Genomic DNA, 25,521 nt, shown 5'->3' with positions numbered 1-25,521 from the left:
TTTGTGCTGACATCACCTAACTAATCAGTACCAACTAAGGTAAACACTACTCTGATATCAAGTGTGAGTTAGAATCTGCCCCTTCTTAAGCAAATCCACATCAGACTTCAGAAATGCCAAGACCTTCAGGAACACTTCTAAGCTAAACAAATTCACCTAAGGGCAAAGTGTTTATAGAGTATTATGCCCAAAGAAAACGCTAGAACAGTCAAGATGCTAAAGGATTAAGAATAAAGAAGCTAAAATTGTCCACAAACACACTGCTTCCCCAACAACTGGCAAAAAGGGCCAAAGTGACTGGACCAAAGCAAAAGGCTCAACTGTCTACAACACTATTTTCCAGTGAATTCTCAAAGACAATAAAACAGAAATAAAATACTGCATTCTTCCACATTCTCCATCAACTAACCTTATTTATTCCCAATTCTAACTTCCCCATCTCGGTCTTGATGGCAGCCAATACAATGTAACACAACAATATGAAATTTTTGGCTACTAAAAGTTGACACTGAGAAAAGTTTAAAAATTGGACATGTATCAAATCAAAACCAACTCTTCCCTGGCATAAAAAAAAAAATGTGCAAGGCTGAGAGGAAGAAACTGGGAAAGACATGTCTTCTAAATATCAATATCTCAATCCAATTTTCAGGGATCACTTCTTTGCAACCACTTTAAAGATCCCATTTGGTTAACACAATCTTTTAGAAGCAGAAAGGGATCAAACCTACATTTCCAAGAGAAAAAAATGAGACAGTTTAATGATTTGCCTCAAAGTTACTTGGTAAATCCTTAGGAGTCCTTGTTCCCTGAGGTTCTGTTCTGGTTTGTAAAAGGAGAAAAAAAGTCACCCAAAACATACCATAAGTCATTCAGAAACAAACATAGGGCAAAAACAACACGATGAAAAGGGAGGTGGATCCTGGAGGTGCCCAGAACTAGACTTCACATCACTCCAACCTGAACCTTCAATTGCAGGTTGCTCCCATGCGAACCCCAACGTTTCTCAATCCAACCTTTAACTCAAATCTGATTCCTTCTCAACTAATGTTCTCCAGATTCCCTCTAGAGTAATCAATTTCCTCAGTTATCCCTTCAACCATTGGTTTTCACTCATCAACTCCCAAAATGTCACGGCGACCTCCTCACCCGGAGCATCCTGTTAATTACCTGTTCCCAACAGGTCCTCCCTCCCCATCTCCCTTTTTGCGCACGGTTACCTCGTTCCTCACCCTGAGTCGCCGTCTTACTCACCTTACCCAACCCTTCAGGATCCCTTATTTCCCGTCTCTCAATAACCTTCCTCACCTTTTCACAGTCGGCGCTCGCCCCACACCAATTCCCGACCACTCCTCCCTACTTAGATTCCCCACGCCCCCTCTTCTCCAGGTTCTTCAGGCCCAGCCCCCACTCGCCCTCCCCTCAGGTCCCGCCCCCAGGACCCCTCTCTCCCACAGGCCCCTCCTCCAAAGTCCCCCTCTCTCTTCAAGCCCCGCCCAATCGCCCCTCCCCCGGCTCTCCCTCCCATTCAGGTCCTCAGGTCATTTCAGCGACGGACCCACCCTCCCCGGCCTCTTCCCGACCTGGGCACAGCGGCTACGGGAGCGAATCCTCCGCCACCTCCGCTCCGGCTCCGTCTCGTCCTGCTCGCCCCCCGGCAAGCTCCCTTTCTCGCCGCCGCCGCCCCTTTTGCCAACCCGGAAATGGATCTGCTCCCACCGTCCCCAGCGTCCGCGAACAAAATGGAGGAGGGGGAAAAGGAGGAGGGAGCAGAGCGCGAAGAGAAGCTACACGCATGCGCCCCTGGAAAGCCCGCCCCCTGCCAGGGCACGTAAAGGCGGAAGTGGGCGGGTGGCCGCCATCTGGAGAAGGTCGCAGGAATTTGGTTTAGCAGCTAAAAGCTGGGATCGCAACTTTGGCTGCGATTAGAATCACCTGGTAAGACTTGACTAAATAGTGATACCTGAGTTCCATCCCCAGAGATTCTGATTTAATTGGTCTTGTGTATGGCTAGGCATCGGAACTTTTAAAATTGCGAAAGTGATTCTAACATGTTGCGGAGGTGGAGAAGAATCACTGAGCTGAACATCTTTTTGAATATCTTTTTCATCTTTTTTGCGCGCACACACCCCATAAATATCCTTTCCTAATTTCGAGTTAACGAAGAACCCGCCCCAGTCAACCTTGCAAGGGCTCAGTAGTCAAGCTCTGGTTGTCACGGGAACAGAGGCAGGCCTTGTTAACAAGTTATCCTTAATGTCATCTTAGCTGCCTGACTCGAACACCTGTGAACATCCGTCTCCTCTTTACCGGGCCTGGGCTTCCTCAGTTTCCAGAGCTGGGGGTTGGTGCTGCGGACTTCCAGCTGCCTGGATCAGGGAAGGGAATCCTGTGCCCTCCCTGGTGGGGCTGCTGTTAACTCGGTCCCAGCTGAGTAAGGATCCCTCCCTAGTCCACCCACAAAAATGCTTTTCCGTTGCAGTCAACCCCATTGTCTTATATCTTCACAATGTCCTTTGGGTCTCTCCATCATCCTTATTTACGCTGAATCCGAAGTAAGGGGATAGAATTGGGACTTAGTTCTCACTACTTACTGCGTGCCTTTGGGCCGCAGCTACCCTATCTGTAAAATGGGTCTACATAATAGTGCCTGTCCCAACTGTTTCATAGGGTTGTTGGAAGGCCCAAATGAGGTGATGAATAGGAAAGCACGTGATAAAGTGCTTTCATCAGGTCCCCAACTCTTAAATGCTTTAATGGAAAATTGAGGAATTTTCAGGGCAAACAAAGTAAGTGAAGGCAGGGGACATAAAGAGAGACAAGTGGAACACTGAAGCAGGCTTTTGCTCTGAGGACACTTGCCTAACTAGATGGATTTGAGCTTTTTCCAGGTCTTGTGGGAAAAGAAAACACCCCAGGACCTCCTCAACAGGGGAGTTTAACAGGACATTCTCCTTCATAAAGATGGGACCCCAAAGGACTACATCCTCATGGTTAGGGTGAACCAGAAATAAACCTGTCCCCTCCTCCCTTGGATGTAGGGTTAATAGAGATAGATTCTAGGCTCAGATGATAATAGATTTTTCACACAGAATGTTCAGTAAGACAGTGAAAGTCATGTGGATAATTCTTGGTTGTGCAGAATGGTCCCTTCCATTGCCAAAATATAGCATCCCTAACTCCTGCCTACCAAATGCCAGTAGCACGAACTTATCATTGGGATAAACAAAAAAAAACCACAGGGAATTCCCTGACGGTCCAATGGTTAGGACTCCATGCTCTCACTGCTGAGGGCCCAGGTTCGATCCCTGGTCAGGGAAATAAGATCCCACAAGCCTTGCAGTGGGGCAAAAAACAAAAAAAGCTACCACGAATTTCCAACATGCATCCATGAAGAACCGCTGCCCCATGCTACACTGTCAAGTTGCCAGGGGCCAATTTGTGAAGGACTTTTTTATTTCTCATGAAAAGTTAGATTTTTATCTCTAGGGCAAGAGGGAAACCACTAGAAAGTTTGAGCCGAGAACTGCCATGACCCACTTTGCCTTCTAGAAAGATCCCTCTGACTGACTGCAGCATAGAGGATGGATTAGAGGGGGCCAGGTTAAAGGCAAAAGTGTTGTGGACATCTAAGTGAGAGATGATGGATGCCTGCACTGAGTGGCCGCTGGGTATGACTGGGCACAAAGACTTTGGAGGCAGTGCTGTCGGGAGAGCCCAAGGCCTAGAGTCTTAGTTCTCCCCGCTACTGAATAGGGTGAGACTTTGGGCAAGGTACTCAACCTCTCCCAGCCTCAGGCTCCCCATCTGCAAAGTGGAGAAAAGACTAAATGGAATGCACCTGAACCGTGTACACACTTGGAAAGCATTCATGAGTCATAGTATATTCACTATGTCACATTCGTTGCTGTCTGCAGGCTCGCTCTAGTTTCAGTGAGTGGGGGCTACTCTTCGTTGCAGTGTGCGGGCTTCTCATTGCGGTGGCTTCTCTTGTTGCAGAGCACGGGTTTTAGGCGCACGGGCTTCAGTAGTTGTGGCTCGCAGGCTCAGTAGTTGTGGCACACGGGCTTAATTGTTCCGAGACATGTGGGATCTTCCCGGACCAAGGCTCGAACTTGTGTCGCCTGCATTGGCAGGCAGATTCTTAACCACTGTGCCACAAGGGAAGTCCCAGACTATACACTTTAAATAGTGGTTGCAAATTATATCTCAGTAAAACTGCTACTCCCCCTGAATGCAAAACACTATATTGTTTTGAGATATATACATATGTAATGAAAGTTTACAGAAACTCATGGAAATGATACCACACTCAGGAAAGTGGTGGCCTCTGGGGAGAAAGGAAGAGCCTGTGACTGGGGGCAGGTACTAGGAGCCTCAGCTGTAAGGTAAGATTTCATTTAAGCTGAGTGGTGGAGACATGGGTGTTCATTATATTAGTCTTTAAACTTTTTGTATGATTGAAATATTACACAACTCATTTAAAAATAACTTTTTAACAAGAGTGAATGGTTAGGATACACAGGATATTTGCCAGATGCAAAAATCACCGCATAGTAACTGCAAAGAGAAAAAACAAAGCGTCTTTGCAAAGAGAAAAAACAAAGTGTCTTTTTAATGGAGAAATCTGGCAGTGCCTCCTTAACCACAGAGTCAAACTCAGCCACCACTAATATGGGCCAGCCTGACACTGTTCGCCTCCTGGCATAATGCTATTAACAGCAGCACCTATAAAGTATTCTTCCCTAGAATATTTAAGCTCTGGAAAACTACTAGAGCTATACGGTCCAAGCTGGGAGCCATTAGTCACTTGTAGCTATTGATCAATTAAAATGTCATTATTCTGCAGAGACATAAAGAAAGAACAGACTTGTGGTTGCCAAGGGGGTTGGAGGTGGGGGAGGGACGGACCGGGAGTTTGGGGTTAGTAGGTGCAAACTATTGTATAGAGAATAGATAAGCAACAAGGTCCTACTGTATAGCACAGGGAACTATATTAACTCTCCTGGGATAAATCAGAATGGAAAAGAATGTAAGAAAAGAACGTAGGGCTTCCCTGGTGGCGTAGTGGTTAAGAGTCAGCCTGCCAATGCAGGGGACACGGGTTCGAGCCCTGGTCCAGGAAGATCCCACATGCCACGGAGCTACTAAGCCCGTGTATCACAACTACTGAGCCCACGTGCCACAACTACTAAAGCCCGCGCGCCTAGAGCCCGTGCTCTGCAACAAGAGAAGCCACCGCAATGAGAAGCCCGCGCACCACAACGAAGAGTAACCCCCGCTCACTGAAACTGGAGAGAGCCCGCACACAGCAACGAAGACCCAACGCAGCCAAAAAAGAAAATAAATATATAAATTTATTTTTAAAAAAGAACATATATATGTGTATAACTGAGTTACTTTGCTGCACAGCAGAAATTAACACAACATTGTAAACCAACTTTACTTCAATAAAAAATAAATTTTAAAAAAGGGCTTCCCTGGTGGCGCAGTGATTGAGAGTCCGCCTGCCGATGCAGGGGACACGGGTTCGTGCCCTGATCCGGGAAGATCCCACATGTCGCGGAGCAGCTGGGCCCGTGAGCCGTGGCCGCTGAGCCTGCGCGTCCGGACCCTGTGCCCCGCAACAGGAGAAGCCGCAACAGTGAGAGGCCCGCATACCGCAAAAAAAAAAAAAAAAAGTGATTAGTCTGAATTGACATATGCTGTGGGTATAACATGCATACCAGATTTCAGTGACTTAATACAAAAAAAAGAATGTAAAATGTCTCAATATTTTTATATTGATTACATGTTGAAATGATATTATTTTGGATATATTGAGTTAAAGTATTAAATTAACTTACTTGTTTCTTCTTACTTCTTTTTTTTTTTTTTGCGGTACGTGGGCCTCTCACTGTCGTGGCTTCTCCCGTTGCAGAGCACAGGCTCCGGACGCGCAGGCTCAGCGGCCATGGTTCACGGGCGCAGCCGCTCCGCGGCATGTGGGATCTTCCCGGACCGGGTCACGAACCCGTGTCCCCTGCATCGGCAGGCGGACTGTCAACCACTGCGCCGCCAGGGAAGCCCTCTTCTTACTTCTTTAATGTGACTACTAGAAAAATTTTAATTACAGATATGGCTCACATTATATTTGTATTGGACACTTCTCTCTAGACAGAACTAATAGCTTATACTCTATAGAGGGGACGGGGATGCAAGTAAACAAGAGCATGGGGAAACAATCAGACAAGTCAAGAATTTACAAGACATCTGTCCTAGACTTTGAGAAGTCAATGTCATCGGAAAGAAAAGAAGCTGTTCTAGATTAAGATGCTAAAGAGAAATAACAGCCGAACGCAACGCATGGACCTTGATTAGATCCGGATTTTTTTTTTTTTTTTTTTTCTGTACGCGGGCCTCTCACTGCTGTGACCTCTCCCGTTGCGGAGCACAGGCTCCGGACGCGCAGGCTCAGCGGCCATGGCTCACGGGCCCAGCCGCTCCGCGGCATGCGGGATCCTCCCGGACCGGGGCACGAACCCGCGTCCCCTGCATTGGCAGACGGACTCTCAACCACTGCGCCACCAGGGAAGCCGAGATCCGGATTTTTAAAAGTTTTCTTAAAGATTTTTTTGAGACAACCTGGGAAAATTGAATATAGACTGAATATTAGCAGATATCATGGAACAACTGTTGATTTTCTTAGGTGTGATAATGGTGTGGTAGACATGTAAGGGAACGTCCTTATTCTTAGGAGATTTCTGCTGAGGCTTTTAGGAATGAAATGATATTAACGTTTGCAACTTACTTTCAAGTAGGTTGGCAAAAGAAAAATGTGTGTGTGTGCGTGTGTGTGTGAGTGTGTGTGTACAGAGAGAACAAAAGCAAATTTAGCAAAATGTTAATCATAGAGTCTAAAAAGATCTAAGTATTCATTGTACTAATCTTTCAACTTTTCTGTGTTTGAAATCTTTCATGATGAAAAGTTGGGGGAACAAGGCAAAGTAAAAAAGGAATGAATGGGACATGAGGAGGTAGAGACAACCCTTTCAGGAAGTTTGGCCTAGAACTGGAAGGGAGGGGGTACAGAAGCTAGAGCGTGTATGTCAGGTGAAGGAAAGCATTTGTAGGGAGTTCCCTGGTTGCCTAGTGGTTAGGGTTCCGGGCTTTCACTGTCGTGGCCTGAGTCCAATCCCTGGTCAGGCAACTGAGATCCCACACACACAAAAAAGAATTTGTAAAAATGGAGAGTTGAGAGGGGTTTAAACGCTTATTGGGAAAGAGCCAGTAGAAAGGCAGAGAATTAAAGATATGGGTTATTCTGGTCAATTTTCTCATGCCTGGAGATAGACCCTCTGAGAGATTCAAGATTCTACCCCGCTCTCCCCGTCCCAGGCCTCCTCCCTATTCCCAAGCGTGGTGAGACGTAATCTTGGTGGCGACACCTAGTGGATGCAAAGGGCACTGCTTAAATTCTTCACTGTGCACCAGATCCAGAGAGCATCTTATTACATCTTATTTATTACACGCTAAATTATTTCCACCTTTTTTTCACTGCTAAGCCAGCCTAGGAGGTGAAACATTATTAAGTAAGCTCACCCTCTCCCCATACAGCCCACAGGGCTCTCTGACCACCTCGTGTCATGAGGGGCAGCTCTCAGTGCTGAGCAATGCTCCCATGTCCACACTTTGCCCATCAAACCCTTTGCCTGCTTCAAGGACTGGGTCATCTCTTCCAAGAAGTATTCTCTCTCTGTTTTGTGTGTGTGTGTGTGTGTGTGTGTGTGTGTGTGTGTACTTTTTGGCCACACCCCACAGTATGTGGGATCTTAGTGCCCAGACCAGGGATTGAACCCACACCCCCTGCATTGGAAGCATGGAGTCTTTTTTTTTATTTTGGTTGCATTGGGTCTTCATTGCTGTGCACGGGCTTTCTCTAGTTGTGGTGAGCAGGGGTTACTCTTTGTTGCGGTGCGTGGACTTCTCATTGTGATGGCTTCTCTTGTTGTGGAGCACGGGCTCTAGGCACGCGGGCTTCAGTAATTGTGGCTCACGGGCTTTAGAGTGCAGGCTCAGTAGTTGTGGCGCACGGGCTTTGTTGCTCTGCGGCGTGTGGGATCTTCCAGGACCAGGGCTCGAACCCATGTCCCCTGCATTGGCTGGCGGATTCTTAACCACTGCACAACCAGGGAAGTCCCTGGAAGCACGGAGTCTTAACCACTGGACCGCCAGGGAAGTCCCCCAAGGAGTTTTCTCTTATTGTCCCTCACCCCCCTATCCCCAGACGAGTAGTGAGTCTCCTTGGCTTAACTCCTAGAGCATTTATCATCCTGTGTCTTGTCCCCTTCTTACAGCTCCTATTTCAAACAACCTAATTTACTCATTCAGCAAATATGTATCGAGTGTCTTCTTGGTGCCAAGTACTGTTCTAGATTCTGAAGAGTGAACAAGAGAAACACATGGAGCTAACATTCTGGGGGCTGGAGGAGCAAATACACAAAGAAGAGTAGATGATGTCAGGTAGCGATGAGAGCCTTGAAGAAAACACAGGAGGATTAGGGGAGAGAGAGTGGGGGGGGTGCGGGGGTGGGATCAGAATAGTCAGGAAAGGCTCAGGGAAGAGCAAAGGTAAAATCCCTGAGACAAGAATGAGAGTTATGTGTTTTAGGAGCAGTAAGGCAGTCAACGTGGCTGGAGTGGGATGAGTGAGAGAAGGGAGAGGAGGTGAGGTCAGAGAGAGAGCATTTTGATTTTTCACCTAAGTGTTATCAAAAACAGAGGAGCGTTATAATAATCGGAACTGTTTTAGTTAAACTGTAACATTACAGTGAAATGTATGAATCTCAATGGACACACACACACACACACACAGACACACACACACGTGTAACCACATCCAGGTCAAGATACAGAACATTATGTTCATAGCAGCACTATTCACAGTAGCCAAGACATAGAAGCAACCTAAATGTCCATCAACAGATGAATGGATAAAGAAGATGTGGTCCATATATACAGTGGAATATTACTCAGCCATAAAAAAGAATGAAATATTGCCATTTGCAGCAACATGGATGGACCTGAGATTATCATACTAAGTGAAGTAAGTTAGACAGAGAAAGACAAATATCATATGATATCACTTATATGTGGAATCTAAAAAAAATGTTACAAAGCAACTTATTTACAAAACAAAAATAGACTCACAGACATAGAAAACAAACTTATGGCTACCAAGGGGGAAAGTGGGGGAGAAATAAAGTAGGAGTTTGGGATTAACAGATATACACTACTATATATAAAATAGATAAACGAGGACCTACGGTATAGCACAAGGAACTATATTCAATATCTTTAATAACCTATAATGGAAAAGAATATATATATATATACACATACATATATGTACATATACATATATGTATATATGTATGTGTATATACATAACTGAATCACTTTGCTGTACACCTGAAACTAAACACAACATTGTAAATCAACTATACTTCAATGAAAAAAAAAGATACAGAACTTTTTTTTAAACCAGGGAATTCCCCCGGGCATATTTTTAAAATTAATTTATTTATTTGGCTGCGTCGGGTCTTAGTTGCGGCACGTGGGCTCTCTAGTTGTGGCACGAGGGCTCAGTTGCCCCGCAGCATATGTGGGATCTTAGTTCCCTCACCAGGGATCGAAACCTCATCCCCTGCATTGGAAGGCGAATTCTTAACCACTGGACCACCAGGGAAGTCCCTGACACAGAACATTATTATCACCACACAGGGCTTCTTCACACCCCTTCAATACTCTCTCCCACCTCATGAGTAACCACTATTTTCACTCCAATCTCCATAATTTTGCCTGTTTTTTAACTTCTCTAAACAGAATTATATAGTGTGTAGTTTATATGTCTGGCTTTGCTTACTCAATATTATGTCTATGAGATTCATTTACACAGGTAGTAGTCATTTGTTCCTTTTATTGCTATGTAATATTCCATTATAAGAATATACTACAAGTGATTTGTCTATTCACCTGTTGAAGGATACTTGGGTTTTTTCTAACTTCTTTATCATGAATATACACCTAGGAATGGAAATGCTAGGTCACAGGTACGGTGTACATTTAGTTTTAGTAGATACGACCAAAGAGTTTTCCAAACTGGTTGTACCAATTTAGACTCCCGCCAGCAATGTATAGAAGTGCCAATTGCTCCGCATTCTTACTGACACCTGGTATCGCTGCTCTTTAAGTTTAGCCATACATTATCTGATTCAGGTTTGTAAAAGAGCACCCTGGCTGCAGTGTGGAGACCCAACTGGTGGGGTTAAGAGCAGGTTGGAGAGAGGAAGCCGAGAGCCCAGGTAGGAGGCTAGTGCAGTCGTCCAGGGAAGACGTCAAAGTGTCTGGACTGGGTGGTAATAGAGAAATCGTAGAGAAGTGGACTGATCAGGTTGTGTTCTGGAGTTGTAACCGCCGGGCCGGGCCGATGAGATGAGTGAGGGATGAGGGAAAGAGGCATCGAGGGTGAGTCTTAGAGTTTTGCCTGGAAAACTTGGGTGGATAAGAGGACCTTTTTTTTTTTTTTTTGGTACGCGGGCCTCTCACTGTTGTGGCGTCTCCCGTTGCGGAGCACAGGCTCCGGACGCGCAGGCTCAGTGGCCATGGCCCATGGGCCCAGCCGCTCCGCGGAATGCGGGATGCGGGATCCTCCCGGACAGGGAAACGAACCCGCGTCCCCCTCATCGGCAGGCGGACTCGCAATCACTGCGCCACCAGGGAAGCCCGAGAGGACCATTTTCTGAGATGCAGAAGACTGAGGGAATAACTGATGCAGGATGAGGGAAGGTCAAGGGCTCACGTGTAGCTGTTTGAGTATACGATGTCTCCTGGAGCTCAGGCTCTCATTAGAGCCTAACACGAGGCTCTAGATTCTCCACATCTTAGTATAACTGGTAGGTACTGGTTGTGTGCAGAGTGCATGCTGTCTGGGTAGTGGCTAGAGCAGCGGTCCCCAACCTATTTGGCACCCGGGATCGGTTTCGTGGAAGACAATTTTTCCACGGATGGCGGCGGGGGGGGGATGGTTTAGGCGGTAATGCGAGCAATGGGGAGAGGCAGATGAAGCTTCGCTTGCTCACCCGCCGCTCACCTCCTGCTGTGCGGCCCGGTTCCTAACAGGCCACGGACCACTACCGGGTCGCCGCCTGGGGGTTGGGGACCCCTGGGCTAGAGAACGTGCATGCTGTCTATAGCGGACACATCTGGGTTAGGGGCCCCGTTCTGCCCCCTCGCTCGCCGTGTAACTTGGACATTATGCTGGGACTGCCCAGCTTCCAGCTTCCACCTCACAGTGTTAGAATTAAACGCGATCACATATCCATGGCACCTGGAACGTGGAAGAATGAAAACGTTCACTCTTGCAAGTCCCAGGCACTAGGTGGCATTTCTCCCAAGGTTAGCGCCTTTTCCTCTCACCCACATTTTCAGTCACTCCGGAACAGCCTGGTTGAGGTAGCCCAGAGCCCCAAGAGGTGGTTCCCTCTCCCCTCCCTCGGCCTTTCCTTCCCCAGGCTCAAAGAAACAGAATGGAGAACAGCAGGCGGGTTGATTCAGAATTTTATCAGCTTTTACTCCACCAGGAGGTTTCTGCAATGACAACCGAGCCTGTACAGTACACACGTTTCACTCTGGAAAAGCTGTGGGGCACAGGAAGGCATCCGGGAGGCCCCTGGGCAGCAGCAGGGCAGGCGTCAAGGCTAGGGGTGGGCAGCAGCAGAGACTGGACCAGCGGGCCCTAGGGTTTGGGGAAGATGATGAGAGCTGGAGTGACAAGGCTGCTGAGAGGGGTCAGGAGGAAGGGCGGCTGCAGGGAGAGAAGGGCACATCAGCAGTAGCAGGGAGGAGTAGATAGACAGAGGTCCCTGTCTGTGAGGGATGGAGGGGGTGGGACACAGCGCCTGTGAATGTGCTGGGGGTGGGGAGTCTATAGACATTTTTTGGGGGGGGCAGGAGCAAGACAGACCGCTGTATAAAAGGGACTGTACAACATAACCTATGATACACTGTTTACATATGATACAAGGCTCTTTCCCTCTTTGAGTTTTAAAAAATAAATTTACAACTCCCGAGCTTTTGGTAAAAAATATATACACTCTCAGAATAGGAACGGCAGCTGCTTTGGCTGCTGCCTCTTCGGAAGGGAAAGAGGTGGTGCCAGAAAGGAGGGTGAGGCTGCACCAGGAAACCTCACACCGTAGCTGCCGGGAGCCCTGCACCCCTCAGCCCTGGAGGCCCGTGATGGGAGACAGAGGGGAGACAGACAGGTAATAAAGGCATCGCCAGAGCCCAGTTTTGCCTTTCCAGTCTCTGCCGTTTCGTTCCCCACGTTGGGGGGCTGCCTGCCCCAGGTACAGGGGTCCACCCCACCCCAGCTCTGATGGGAAGGACCAAGGGGGAGTCAAGACAGGGAGGAGGATGAGACCATGTGTTGGTATCCCACAGAAGAGCCAGAAGGGAGGTGACAACTCCCTGCTTAGCAGTGAGACACCCGAACAGCAGGAGTATGGACAGCGGGCACCCCCAACCCCACCGACCCTGCCACACCTCACCCCACTGCAATGCAGACGGAGGGTCCAATAGGCAGCTTAGGCCAGTGTTTCCCTGAGCATCTTTTACCCTCGCATGGGAGCCCACCCAGGGACCTGTGGGAGGCCTGAGGGGGGAAATCCTAAGGGCTGATGGGTAACCCTCCAGTCTGCTGCTTCTCCTTGCCCTCCCGAGCAGCTTCACCCACAAGCCTGGACATACAGGGCATCAGAGGAGCTGGGCAGGGAGTGGTGGGGCGGCGAAAGCACCCCACACCGTCCCAGCGGCAGAGTAGACAAGGGTAGCACCAAACAGAAGGACCCCCTCCCCGGCACACACAACACCCTCCCTCAACTACCAGATGCACTCCTGCTCCTTCAAAGGGGGCGCACATACCCACACACACACGCACGCACACACCCACACGGACACAAGGTAAATATAATATTCGGGGGTCCATCTAGGGGTCCCAGCGTGACCATGGAGAAGCCTGGCAGGCGGTGGAGAGGAAGGACGCCAATCCCTCCCGTAACTCTGCTCTGCGAGATGGGAAGGGGGCAGCTTTCCTGCCTGCTTGGGAAGAGGAGGCTGGGAACTGCATCTCTGGAACAGACCTCTATGGGAGGGGCTGGGGAAGGAGCTCTCTGCCCACTTTCCCTGGGAGGGCGGGCACCAGCAGAGTGTGGTTTGGGCTTGAAGGAGCAAGGCGGAGAGGACTTCAGCAGGACGAACAGGCTTGTGAGTCCAGGGCTAAGTCCACCCAACTCTTTCCTGCTCCCGGGGACAGAGGTCAGACGTGGGTTGGGACGTCGTGCAAAGTGCTTGAGTGCCAGGCGCCCAAGGACCCTGGTGAAGGGCCAGCCAGAAGCTCCGTTCTCACTGACTATTGGCCTCCAGCTTGTAGGAGAGCTCGAAAAGGAGGTTCTGGTTGTCGATGACCTGGAACTGGCGCACGTAGGCCTTGGTCTGCAGGTGATGCGGGGAGGCCTCCATTTCAAGGCCTGGGGGTGTGAAGACAGGGAGGCAGTCAGGGTGCTGGCCACCCTTCTTCCCCTACACACATACCAGCCAGAGGAGAAGGGTGTGGATTGGGACAGATGTTAGGCAGGAGGGCCCCCCGGGCAGGCCAAGGAGAGAATGGAGAAATGACACATTTAAGGAAATAAACATTTAAGTGGGGACTTCTCCCAGGAACCCCCCCTGCTCAGTCAAAGCTCTACCTGCAACGCTCTCAAAACGCCGTGGGTTACTCACAAAGGGGCCGGCTCCGGTATTTGCGGACGGTCCTCACTTTTTCAGCCACTGAATGCTGGGAGATGACAAGGAATGAGTCCTGAAAAGGGCACAGAAAGATGCCCCCCCTTCTAATGCTCTCCCTCCTCCAATCTCCAACTCTCTTGGTTTAACTCCCTCCAGTCCCCAGCTCTGGAGGGTCTCTAAAGGACCAAAGAAGGGGTACAATAGGGTGCCAGGTGAGGGGGAGGCAGAGTTGCCCCCCCACCCTGAGCTGCCTGTCAGTTTTGCCACCCGTGGGCAGGTTGTCACAGTGACACCCCCAGGGAGACAGGAGTCTGTCAGGCAAGCTGGGCGCCATGAGGAAGGCTGGCACCTTTAGGGGGGATGCCAGGAGAGGACGAGGATGCCAGCCCTCCCCCACTCAATGGGAGTGAGGTTGGCAGTGCCACTCACCAGCTTCTCAATGTTCACCAAACCATCTACAAGGGTCTTACTCCCCTCGTGCAGGAAAGTCAGGTCTAGGGATGGGGAGAGAAGCAAATGGGTAAGAGAGGAGGTCCAAAGGGCCCTTCCCCTCCCCCCGACCACACTCAATCTGTGGGGCACTCCTCTCTAGGTGGGTTCAGAGAGAGCTGAACACACAGAGCTGAGTTCAGAGGGGACGGAGGGTCAGAATGGGGCATGGAGAGCGTGGAGAGAAGAACGTAGCTTGGAAGTGACTCTCACCTTTGAGGATCAGAGGCACGAAAGGAATCACAGGGGGTTTCATCTTGGAGATCACTTCTCGGTAGCTTTTGTGGTTCCTGCAGGGGTCCTAGCATCCCACAGAAGAGGGATAAAGGGACAGACAGGCCCAGTGTACCCCAAAGTCATCCCCCACTCCCTCCCTCAGCCCCTGCCCTAGAAATATCTCCAATCAGATAGGGGTGTGTTTGGGTGTCTTGCTTGGGGCTCAACTGCTCTCCCCTCTCCTCCAGGGATAACAAAGCAGCAGTCCTCCCATCTTCCCTCCCAGCGTGGTGGGCAAGGGCGGGCAGGGGTGGGGGGACCCAGGCACTAAAAACCTTGAAAGGGAAGCTTGAGGTAAAAGGTTTATGGGCACAGAAATTCTCTGGGGTGCCAGTCCAGGGGCAGATCATAGAGCCAAACCCACTCACTGTCAGGTTCTCAAATTTGCGGAACAAGTTCTTGAATTTCCCTGGCAGCTTCTGCAGTTTGAAGGAAGAGGAGATGTCAGAGTCTGGAGCTCCTTGGGTTTCACGGGATCTCCTGACTAATCCCCAGGTGTTAGAGGGGGAAAGGGCCTGTCTCCCAGGGGGCTGGGAAGCTGGCCGGCGGGGAAGTAGAACCAGCCCTGGGCTAGGTGTGGGGAGCTTGAAGCGGCCCAGAGGAATGAGTTATTCTGGGGAAATGGAGGCCTCTGCAGATGCACCTGCCACGTACAAGGCCTCACTGGGTGCTGTCTGAAAGCCAAGAGCTAAGGCTGCGACCTGGCCGGGACTGCCCCCTCCCACCCCACCCCCACCCCCACCCCCAGGGGAATCCGCCTCTACTAATCTGCCCTGGGACCGGGTCCCTCAGCCCTGCGGTGTGCCCCGGGGCTGTATTTGCCAGAAGAGGGCGCCTCCTTCCAATCGGCACAAAAGCTCCCCAGAGGCGAGCAGCGGTCCCGGGAGGCCGCTTTGGGGTGAGCCCGAGATGTCAAGGCTGAGGGTGGAGGCCAAGACCCCCGAGGTGGGCCAGCACAGGTGGGAGGAGAGGAAAGGGAAGAGGTCTCATCACCTCCCAGGTGAGCCTCAGGCGGCTGACCGCGGCGTTGTCCAGCCCCATGACCACGGCGTAGAAGGACAGCAGGTCCTGGTTCTGCTTGCAGCTGCGGGGGCGGGAGGCGGGGTCAGCGGGGGGGGCGGCTGGCCATGGCCTCCCCCTCCGCGGCCGCCGCACTCACATGGCCGCGATCTTGATGAACTTCTTGAGCAGCTGCGCGCGCTTGCCCGGGGCCTCGCAGAGCAGCACCTCGGTGGCCACCCAGTGCGTGACCTCGCTGCAGCGCTGCAGTAGCAGCTCCAGGTTGGCCGTTTCCCGGCGGCCGCGCTCCCCGTGGAACACGTAGTCCACGAACTCCAGCTGCACCCGCGGTGGCAGGAGGGGCCGCCAGGGCGTGGGGAGTGCGGGTGGGAAGAGGGCAGTGCGAGGCGGTGAGCAGGGTAAGGCAGGAGGACGGGGGCGGGAGGGGTGGAAAATAGAAGAAAACCGGGACAGGACAGGATGCAACAGAGAGGGGGGAGAAAAGACAACCAACATTAATAATGCTCTACCATCTACTGAACACTTACCCGGTGCCAGGCGCTTGAACCATCTGATCGACATTATTGTCCTCGCCTTATTTTCTTTAATAGTGAATATTTTACGAATTCTAACCGTGGGTCAGGTTCTGTGTAAGCAGCGATTGGATCCTGAACCACCCAGGGAGGGGGGCGGGTAAGGCGAGGTGTTTCCTCTCTCTTTGCTTTTTTTTTTTTTTTAAGATAAAGGGAACAAAGGCTTAGAGAGGTTCTGGTGGCACACTGCCCCAGGGCATGCTGCAAGGGAGCGTCCTAACCAGAACTTTCAGCCCAGACGCTGCCTCCCTCCAGGCCCCCAGCCCAGCTCCAGCCTCAATCCCCACCTCATGCACACAGCGGAACAACTCCCAGTGGAAGGCAGTAAGGTGGTTGGCGACGTCCTCAGGCTCCCCTCGGTGGATCTCTGTGTCTCCAGGGGAGACCTGGATCTCCTCGGGGAGGGGCACCTGGTGGCAGGCAGGGACATGGGCTGGGCTTCTGAATTTCTGCTCCCGGCCCCTCTCAGCCTTCCCTCTCAGCCGAGGCTTGTGAAGGAGTTCTTACCAGGGCCTCATAGCTGTCTCGGGTACAGGCAAACAGGTGACTGTTGATGCCCAGCGTGGTGAAGACACAGTCTTCGGTCGGCTGGAGAAGGACCTTCTCTGCAGGAGAACGAGCTGCCCTGCCTCAGCACTGGCCCCTGTACCCTCACACACCCCAGCCACCACCGCCGTCCCCTCCAGAAACTCCTAATCCCGCCCAGACATGTTCTAGACTAACAGGACTCATATCATCACCAGTTTATGCCATATTTATCTGACATTTTTCAAAAAATGAGTTCTCTTGCATTTATAACCTCCTTTTGGCTCCCAACCTTCTTTATAGCTCTTCTCTTACTCTATCATCCCTGTGACACTGGGAAAGCAGGAATTTTTTTTTCTGAATCAGAGGAAAATAAGGCTATGACTACACTGCAGGGTTTTTGCCTTCCTACCGGGATTGGAGGGCCACCCTGTGCCTTTGGCCTCAAAAACGTAGCATCCTTAGATGCTCGTGGAAGTTAAAGGACAAGATTCCAATGTAAGAGGCAAAGCACCCAGAGCAGCATGCAAGTGTCCTGGACCACTGCTCCCCAACTTTAATGTGCATAAGAATCTCCCGGGGGGACTTCCCTGGTGGTCCAGTGGTAAAGAATCTGCCTTCCAATGCAGGGGACGCGGGTTCGATCCCTGGTTGGGGAACTGAGATCCCACATGTGGCGGGGCAACTAAGCCCACACGCCACAACTACTGAGCTTGTGCACCTCAACGAGAGAGCCTGCGTGCCGCAAACTACAGAGCCCATGCACTCTGGAACCTGCGCGCCACAACTACAGAGACCAGGTGCCCTGGAGCCCATGCTCTGCAATGAAAGATCCCACATGCTGCAACTAAGACCCAATGCAGCCAAAATAAATAAATAAAATTAAAAAAAAAAAAAAAAAAAAAAAAAAAAAGAATCTCCCGGGGATCTTGTTAAAATGCACATTCTGATTCTGCAGGTCTGGAGTGGGGTCTGAGATACTGCATTTTTAGCAAGCTCCCAGGTGACGCTCATGTGTCTGGTCCCAGGACCGCACTTGGAGTAGCAGCCAGGGCCTGGAATTCAGTCTTTACTCCTGCCCCAAGGCACTGGGCTTGTGAGTTTCTTTTCTTGTGCCCCCCCGCCCCACCCCCACCCCGTCCCCAGCCCAGCTCCTTCTGACCCTCACCTCCTGAGGAGGCCACAGCTACCAGGATGAGGGAATCCTCACGCCCCGCAGGCTCCTCTGAGTACTGCAATTTCTCCGTCACAGAGCCCAGAATGTCCTGCACAGATGCTGAGAGGCGGCTGCGTATGGTCACGTAGGAATGGTCAGGCATATAGACCCGGCAGAAGACTGGATAGAGACCGGGAGGTGGCTTTTAACCAGTGGGCAGAACGGCAGCATCAGCACAGTTCCCCCCTGGGCACCTCTGTTCCCCACCCCACCCCAGCCTGAAATTGGTTGGCCTCTGAAAAATATGCTGTGAAAAGGACTGGTTCTATGACACAGGGAGACTCCGCAGAGGGTGCCCGAGATCCAGAGCCCCCGGAGCCACTAAGGAATCCCTGCCCCTCCTACGGTCCGCACTCACTCTCATCGGAACCCCGGAAGGCCACGCGGGTCTGCAGACAGGAGTCTATCCGACGGAAGTGGCGGAAGAGTGGCTTCACCTGCTTGCTGGGCAGCTGGCTCTCGTCCGGGATCCTGCTGTGGACACAGCTGGGCATCAGGAAGCCCTGCCAGGCATACTACATGCAAGGCAGGCAACATCAATCAGGGATATCAGAACTGGTCAAGGATGCCCCGGCATCAGGTTCAGAGAGTGGTGAAGGGGGTAAGAAGAGAGGACAATGGCCAGCATGGGACAACTGACTGAATGACCCAAATCAAATGCCACCTCTTCCGTGAATTCTTCTCTATCCATCCCACCCACCAGGAGAGGTCACCATTTTGTCTTAATAGCTATAGGACATTGGGCTAATATTTGTTTATGTTCATGTCTTATCTCTTTTACAAGATTGAGAGCTGACTGAATTTTATTTTCATCCTACAGGTCTAGCACACTGCCTGGCACATGGTAGGTGTAGGTCATCAGCTGTCTGCTGAATTTTGCCAACAAGAACTTCACAGTCTGGGGGACTTGCCCAGTGGTGCGGTGGTTAAGAATCCGCCTGCCAGTGCAGGGGACACGGTTCAAGCCCTGGTCCGGGAAGATCTCACATGCCGCAGAGCAGCTAAGCCTGCGCTCCACAACTACTGAGGCTGCGCTCTAGAGCCTACGAGCCTCAACTACTGAGCCTGTGTGCCACAACTACTGAAGCCCGCGCGCCTAGAGCTTACACTCTGCAACAAGAGAAGCCACTGCAATGAGAGGCCCGCGCACCGCAATGAAGAGCAGCCCCCGCTCACTGCAACTAGAGAAAGCCCGCACGCAGCAACGAAAACACAACGCAGCCAAAAATAAAATAAATTAAAAAAAAAAAAAGAACTTCACAGTCTGGGAGGGAGGGAGACGTGCATACAGCTACATCTAACACGAGGCAGGAGGTGTTAGGTGATATAATAAAGGTACGAGAAGAGTTACGTTGGCATGGGGGAGGGACAGCTACTGCTGAAAGATGCCTTCACTGGGAGGATGGCATTTGACCTGGACCTTGAAGGACAACAGGAAGAGAAGGGGGTGGGAGGAGGGCACGCTGGGGTGAACCACATAAGTGACAGCAGGAAGTTGGGAACACAAAGGTGTTCGTGGAATGGTGGGGTGTATAGGGAGTGTCACGGGTGAAGGGGGATGTGGGAGATGAGATGGGAAGAATGACCAGAGGCAGAAAGAGAGAGTCTCGGATGTTGCAACTTTATCTTGTAGGCAGTGGGGGGCCGTGGATATTCTTGGAACAGAAGTACAATGTTGTCAAGTTTGAAAGATCTCTCTGGGGTCAGCATAAGAAAGACACAAAACCACAAGCTGAAGCCCTGGATGGGAGGCTGTGGCGATAATCCAGGTGAGAGATAATGACGCCTAAATGAGGGTTATGATGGTGGGATGGAGCAGGGAGAAACTGAAAGGGCTGAAAAGATGGAGGGATGGACGCGGTAGTGTCCTGAAGCCAGCTCACATTGGTTCATGAAAGCAGATTGTTACATTTTGGGGAGCTCTGCCAACTGGTTTTTAAACATAGCCATTCAAAAATTAATTATACATATATATGCAAACTTACATATATATAAAATATATAATTATATATAAACATATATATATATATGTTTTATAAACTTACAGCCAAATTATTACCCAAAAAGTAGTTTCCTAATTGTTTCACTACCTTTTACTCTTATCTATGCTCTTCAGGTTAAGTTACGTCTGTTGGATTTATATGGTGCTACTGCACATCTCTTCCCAACTTCACATTCAGTAATGTCATACTGGTAGCTTGGAATCAACCACAGTGAGAGAATTTACACCACGGGAATCAGCAAAAGCTATAAACCAGGGCTCTTTTTCCTGAAGTGCTGATCGTTCAATATTTATCAGTACACCATTGGACTGACAAATAAATGGATGGGAGAATGGACCCCAAAAATGACTGGAGACAGTGCTTTGTGCTACTCTCCAGTAAGAGAAAGGGAATGAAAATAAAAGCATCTTGGAGCCCAAAGGCCACAGGCACCCAGCCCTGTAATAGAGGAACAAGGGGGATTTCTTTCCTGTCCCCTCCCCCAGCCTATTCCCCTCACTTTAGCTCCACTGTTTCCACAAGCTGGTGCAGCCTCAGTGTGTCCTCTCGCAGGTCCTGGTAAAGGGACTCATCCTTCATAATCAGCAGGTACAGATCCTGCAGAGATGAGAAGAGAGAAGGTGAGGGCAGGGGTCTCAAGCATCACCCTCTGCGAGGGCGGGGCAGGGTCTCCATGCCTGCGAGCACAGAAGAACCGTACATGCTAAGGCTCACTGGCATCATTTCCTTCCAGGTACCCAGCTTGAGAAGTATGGTTCCTTCAAAGGGGCCCCCTTCCAGAGCAAACAGCCTGCTCACCCACCTTCTCATCCCAGGCCCACCTTGATGATGCGGCCAGCCCCCTCTTCCTCCTGCAGCAGCCCTTGGTAGGTGTCCAAGAAATGAAGGAGCATGGCTAGACAGGCCTGCTTCCGGCCAAGCCCCTCGGGGCCCTCCATGCCTCCTGCCCAAACAAAGCTGACCCCTAAGTTAAGAAAAAGCCCTGGGCAGGCAGACCTGAGGACACCGGGAAGGGGTATGGGAGGCTATGGGAGGCAAGGCTACCCCTAAAAATTCTCTAGGTTTGGGGCTATGGAGAAAGGGGCTCCAAGGGCCCTTGGAACCAAGACCACCTCACGCCCCAGCCCAGGTGTTTGCCAGAGTAGGTAGGGATGGCACCCACTTGACCACATCCAGCTCCTGCCCCTGCCTGTTTGAATTTCACCTGAGAAAATTCACTAGAAGCTACCCTGCCTGGACCCACCCACCCCCTGATCAGCCCACAGCCTGGAGCTTACAGCAGGCTGATAAAGGCCAATGGTGCTAGCCACAAGCCTGACAATACTTCAGTGTAAGGCCTGGTGTTTCTAAGAGAGCCTATGATATTCTACTCACTGGCCTGACGTTTATAATTAGGTCCTAGAATAACCTGGTGAGAAGCCCTGTGAATAGCCCAGCCGGTGGCTTGTCTCTAGTAGACCCTGCTGAAGCACAGCCACGACCTGATGTTTACATCAGACCCTGTAACAACTCACTGGGCAACCAGATGTTTAGAGCAATAATTCAGTAGGGAGAGAGGCACTCTTAATAGAGTAATAACCCCTTACATCTATACAGGGCTCTGCAGTCTCCAGAGCACTCCCACATCTGCTGTCAGAATGGTCTCCACAGCAGCCCCACAGAGAGGCAGGGCAGGTGCTATTTACCCCCGTTTTACAGAAGAGGAAACTGAGGCCTCAGGAGGTTAGGTGAGCTGCTCAAGGTCACACAGCTGGTGAGTGAAAAACCTGGAATTGAAACCCAGGTGTGTTTTCTAGGGAAGAGCTTAGACCCTCACATCACATGTGGGGTGAGGGGGGTGGCTCCCTCCCGACCTCCCCTTTTGCAAGTTCCCCAAAAGGATATTACTGGTGTAGCTCCTGCAGAAACTTCTCCGTGGGAAGGAAGAGAGAATGCGTGAGGACGATGTCATCCAGCAGGATATCTGTAGAGAGCGATTGCCACCACTGATGTCGGGAGGGCACTTCCAGGACCCAATTTGACACTCACCACCCCGTCTCTTGCCTCCGAGGGCAAATTCTCTTTAGCCAGGCTGGAGCCCCAGCCACCTGCCCAGTCACGCTCTGCACACACATGCGCGCACACACACACGTGAAGGTTCTGGGCAGCCGCTGTGGGGGTGGGGTTGGCAGCTGCCAAGGCGGCTGGAGAGAAGGAGGGGGCGCGCTTGCATGGCCACGCCCACTTCTCTCCAATGTGTGTGGGAAGCTGGTCAGTTAATACACCAAGCTTGAGATCTGCCTGAAAAAAAGAGGAAGAGGTAGCCCCCAGAAGTGTCTCTAGACAAAGAGAACTTTTAAGCACAGAGGTTAGGGTCAACGTGTGTGTGTGTGTGTGTGTGTGTGTGTGTGTGTGTGTGTGTGTGTGTGTCCCTCCACCCCTCTTCACTCCCTACCTAACAAATTTGAGTTCCAACTAGGCAGGTGAGAACCAGCCCCATTCAAAGGGAGAGGGAGCGACTGCCATCTCTTTGATCCCAAAGCCTTTAAATAGAAAGCCTGTGTCCTCCTGACGCCCAGGGATGGAAGAGTTAATGATGGAAGGGTGGAGGGGAGTGGTTCCTCGCACCACCCTTTCCCCCTCCACACCCCCATCTGAGCCTGGCTCAGCCCGTCAGCCAGGTACAAGGTCGCCCTGACTTGCAGCCAGACCTGGGGTGGGGCAGGGCAGCCTGGCACACACAGACAGGCAGGGTTCGGGGAGGGAGCCAGGTGTCCTCACCAGGACAGGTTAGGGCCAGGTCCCCAGGTACTGCCCCAGGGCAAAACCAAGGCTTCTGATGGCCCCCGGGTCACTGTCCCCTGGCCTCCAATTCCAGCCATGAAGGTGGAGCAGGAGAATCAACACCAGATCCTCTACTTCAACTACTTCATTTCACAAATGAGAAACTGAGGCCCAGAGCTGTGGGAGGGACTTGCCTGGAGCTGGAGTAAGAACCCAGACTCCTGAGTCTTTGTTCTTTTCTCACCATGCCTGAGGCCAGCAGAGCGTCAGAGTACAGTGGGCAGGTGGGGCTGCTTAGACGTTTGGGAGCCTTTGGTTAGTTTGGGGTACCTTCTGTAAGTCCCCTCCCCTCACATGCCCTGGGAGGGAACCGAGATGGCTTGAGAACATTGGTTATATTGGAGAATATCAGAGTGGCAGGTTAAGCTGATTCCCATTCACTCTGGGACTGGTTTGGGGTTCCCCAAAGCAGTTACTCTGGGGATCCAGCCTGCCAGTCCAGTCAGTTCAAAAGTCCTTCCCCAGGGAAGACTGAGCAGCGCCCGTGGCACCAGGCCCCTGCCCCTGCGGAAGGGGAAAGACAGTTTCTCCCTTTACCTCTCTGCCAAGTTTTTAAAGTGAGTCTGAGCCCCCCAGCCCTGACCCTCAGCTCCAGGTATGGGGACGAGGAATAGGGATGCCCAAAATCTTTCCTCTACTCTTTATCTCACAGGAGAGCTAAACAGAGCAAAGGAAGAGGAACGTGGGGGCAGAGTGGGGGAGATGCTGCTATGGGGGCTACAGTTTGGCGTCTGTCTCTTCCAAGGCAGGCTCTGGTCCAATGTACAGCCTCCCCAGGGAATGTGTCATAGAGACATAGGGTGTGTGGTGTAGGCGGGAAGTTATGGTTAAGAGAGCTGTGTGTGTCTGATATTTTTCTAATTAAATGCAAAAGGTGTCAGCTCCCCAGGGCAACTACAACCTGAGCCAAGGAGAGTACCTGGGTGTTGAGAAAAATCTAGGGGAGTGGAGCCCCATTCCACACACCTGGGTTAGGACTCCCTGCAAAGGTCTGGGAGCAAAGCATGAAACCCCATCTTTAGGCCCTCAACCAGGGCTCCCAATACTCAGACCCTGCTGGGCTTAGTGAAATGCCGAGAGCTAGCCCTAAAGACCCTCCGGTCTTCTACCTCAGCCACTAACCAGCAATCTGAGGCCTCAGTTTCCTCAGAATCCCCTTAGTACGGGTGCTGGTGGGGAGTGGCAAAATAACATCATCATTCAGGGAATAAGCCTCTCAGGGTGCGGTTATTTTTTAAAGAGGCCATGTGCTGAGGCCTGCCACCGGAAGGGTGGGAGTCGGAGAGGTTCAGACCTCCCGGGATGCTGCAGGGCCCTGATGTCTGCCCAGCTGCCTCTCCCCCAACAAATATCTTCTGAGTCGGCCCCCAACTAGAATACCTCCCTCCCCCCAAGCTGCTAAGGACAATGCATCCCTTTGCCGGAGGCCAAAAGGCAGCTTGGGCCGTGTGCCTGTCTGGCACTGCCCCACTGAGTGGGCCAGCCCTCTGCTCTGGGTCTTCTAAACGGAATCGGGGACTCCTGGAAGGTCTTGTGGGGCTTGGCCACCTCTAGGGGGCTGCACTGACTGGTCTGGGCAGCTTCCATCTTAGTGTGTCAGGCCTTAATTTTGGGCCACAGAAGGAGGTAGTCAGCATCAGGGACCCATGAGGGTCTAGATGAAATGTCCAGGTGAGAGGAAGGGTGGCTTAAGGAGAGGAAGGGGTTCAGCTTCTTCTGCAGCCATGGGTGAGGCTGCTACAGGGAGGAAGGTGGCACTGCCACTTCTCTGCTGCAGAAAGGTCTGTTCCTCCCATAGGCCCCCAGCTGACCACTCAACCCTCCCCCCCTCCCCCACGCCGAGGCTCGGCATAGGGCAACCCCCACCCACCGTCCAAGGGCAAAGGAAGAGGAACCACCAGGTGGCAACCCCCTACTCCGGGATGGATGAGCCAGCCACCCCTTACCTGAGGCGGCGCTGTCCCTGGTGGCCCCTCCGGCCAGCCGCTCCAGAACCCGGTTCAGAAGATGCTCCGGCCGCTCGGGGGCGCCCAGGGGGGCCCAGGGTGGGGAAGTCAGAGGCTCGCCCGGGGACAGCTCGTCTGAGGAGTATGAGGAAGGGGAGCGCAGGGGACCCCCTCCCCCGAGAGGCCCGGGCCCCGGCACCTCCTCCAGCTGCAGCCAACAGGGCCCCCCGCTGCCGAGATCCTCCGCGACCCCCGCCGGCTCTCCACCGTCCTCCTCTGGGGGCGGCTCCAGACCCGGCTCGGCGAGGGGCTCCCGGAGGAAAGCTGGGAGCAGCAGACGAGACACGCTCTGACGCCGCTGCAGCGGCCGCGGTCCCCCGGCTAGACCGCCGCCCCCGCCAGGTCCCCCACCCCCTCCAGGCCCGCCGCAGCTCCCCGGACCCCCGCCGGGACCTCCCGCCACCGTTCGCCCCGCCAGCTGCGACGTCTGCTTCTTCAGAAATTTCTCCAGCGGCTTCATGCCCCCCCCCGCCCCTTTGCTCGGGGCCGCCGGGGGACCCAGGTGTCCCAGGTACAGGCGGGGGGGTGGGGACACGGTGCTCAGATCTGGAGGGTCACAGCGGAGGGCCGTGCCAGGCGCCGGACTGGGGGCCAGAGGTGCCCGAGGTGCGCTGGCCGGAGTCCAGTGGCAAGGGACCGGGGGAGGTGCCAGAGGGAAGGAGTGCCCGCTCTTAGTGGCCCCCCATGCCGGCTGCAGCGCACGCGGCCCGAAGGGTGGTTAGGCTGCGGGGCCGGTGCCCAAGGCTCTGCGCTCCTGGGCCGGGCTG

At 52.0% G+C, this 25,521-nt stretch overlaps 1 protein-coding gene across 1 annotated transcript; it reads right to left on the bottom strand.

The window, feature by feature from the left end:
* Nucleotides 1-13,440: 13,440 nt before the first annotated feature.
* Nucleotides 13,441-25,214, bottom strand: RAPGEFL1 (Rap guanine nucleotide exchange factor like 1). Its single transcript, XM_032617062.1, has 15 exons — nucleotides 24,695-25,214; nucleotides 21,810-21,888; nucleotides 20,747-20,882; nucleotides 20,425-20,522; nucleotides 18,281-18,393; nucleotides 17,875-18,042; nucleotides 16,689-16,786; nucleotides 16,469-16,591; nucleotides 15,749-15,927; nucleotides 15,583-15,673; nucleotides 14,958-15,008; nucleotides 14,527-14,614; nucleotides 14,254-14,318; nucleotides 13,819-13,873; nucleotides 13,441-13,565 (listed from the first exon to the last, which is right to left on the bottom strand). The coding sequence occupies exons 1-15, from the start codon at nucleotides 25,212-25,214 to the stop codon at nucleotides 13,441-13,443; spliced, it is 1,989 nt and encodes a 662-aa protein (XP_032472953.1).
* Nucleotides 25,215-25,521: the final 307 nt, after the last annotated feature.

The sequence above is a fragment of the Phocoena sinus genome, chromosome 20 (genome assembly GCF_008692025.1).
Source record: "Phocoena sinus isolate mPhoSin1 chromosome 20, mPhoSin1.pri, whole genome shotgun sequence".
Lineage (NCBI taxonomy): Eukaryota > Metazoa > Chordata > Mammalia > Artiodactyla > Phocoenidae > Phocoena > Phocoena sinus.
The sequence above is the reverse complement of the archived record's forward strand: the minus strand, read 5'-3'. Positions and strand labels throughout refer to the sequence as shown.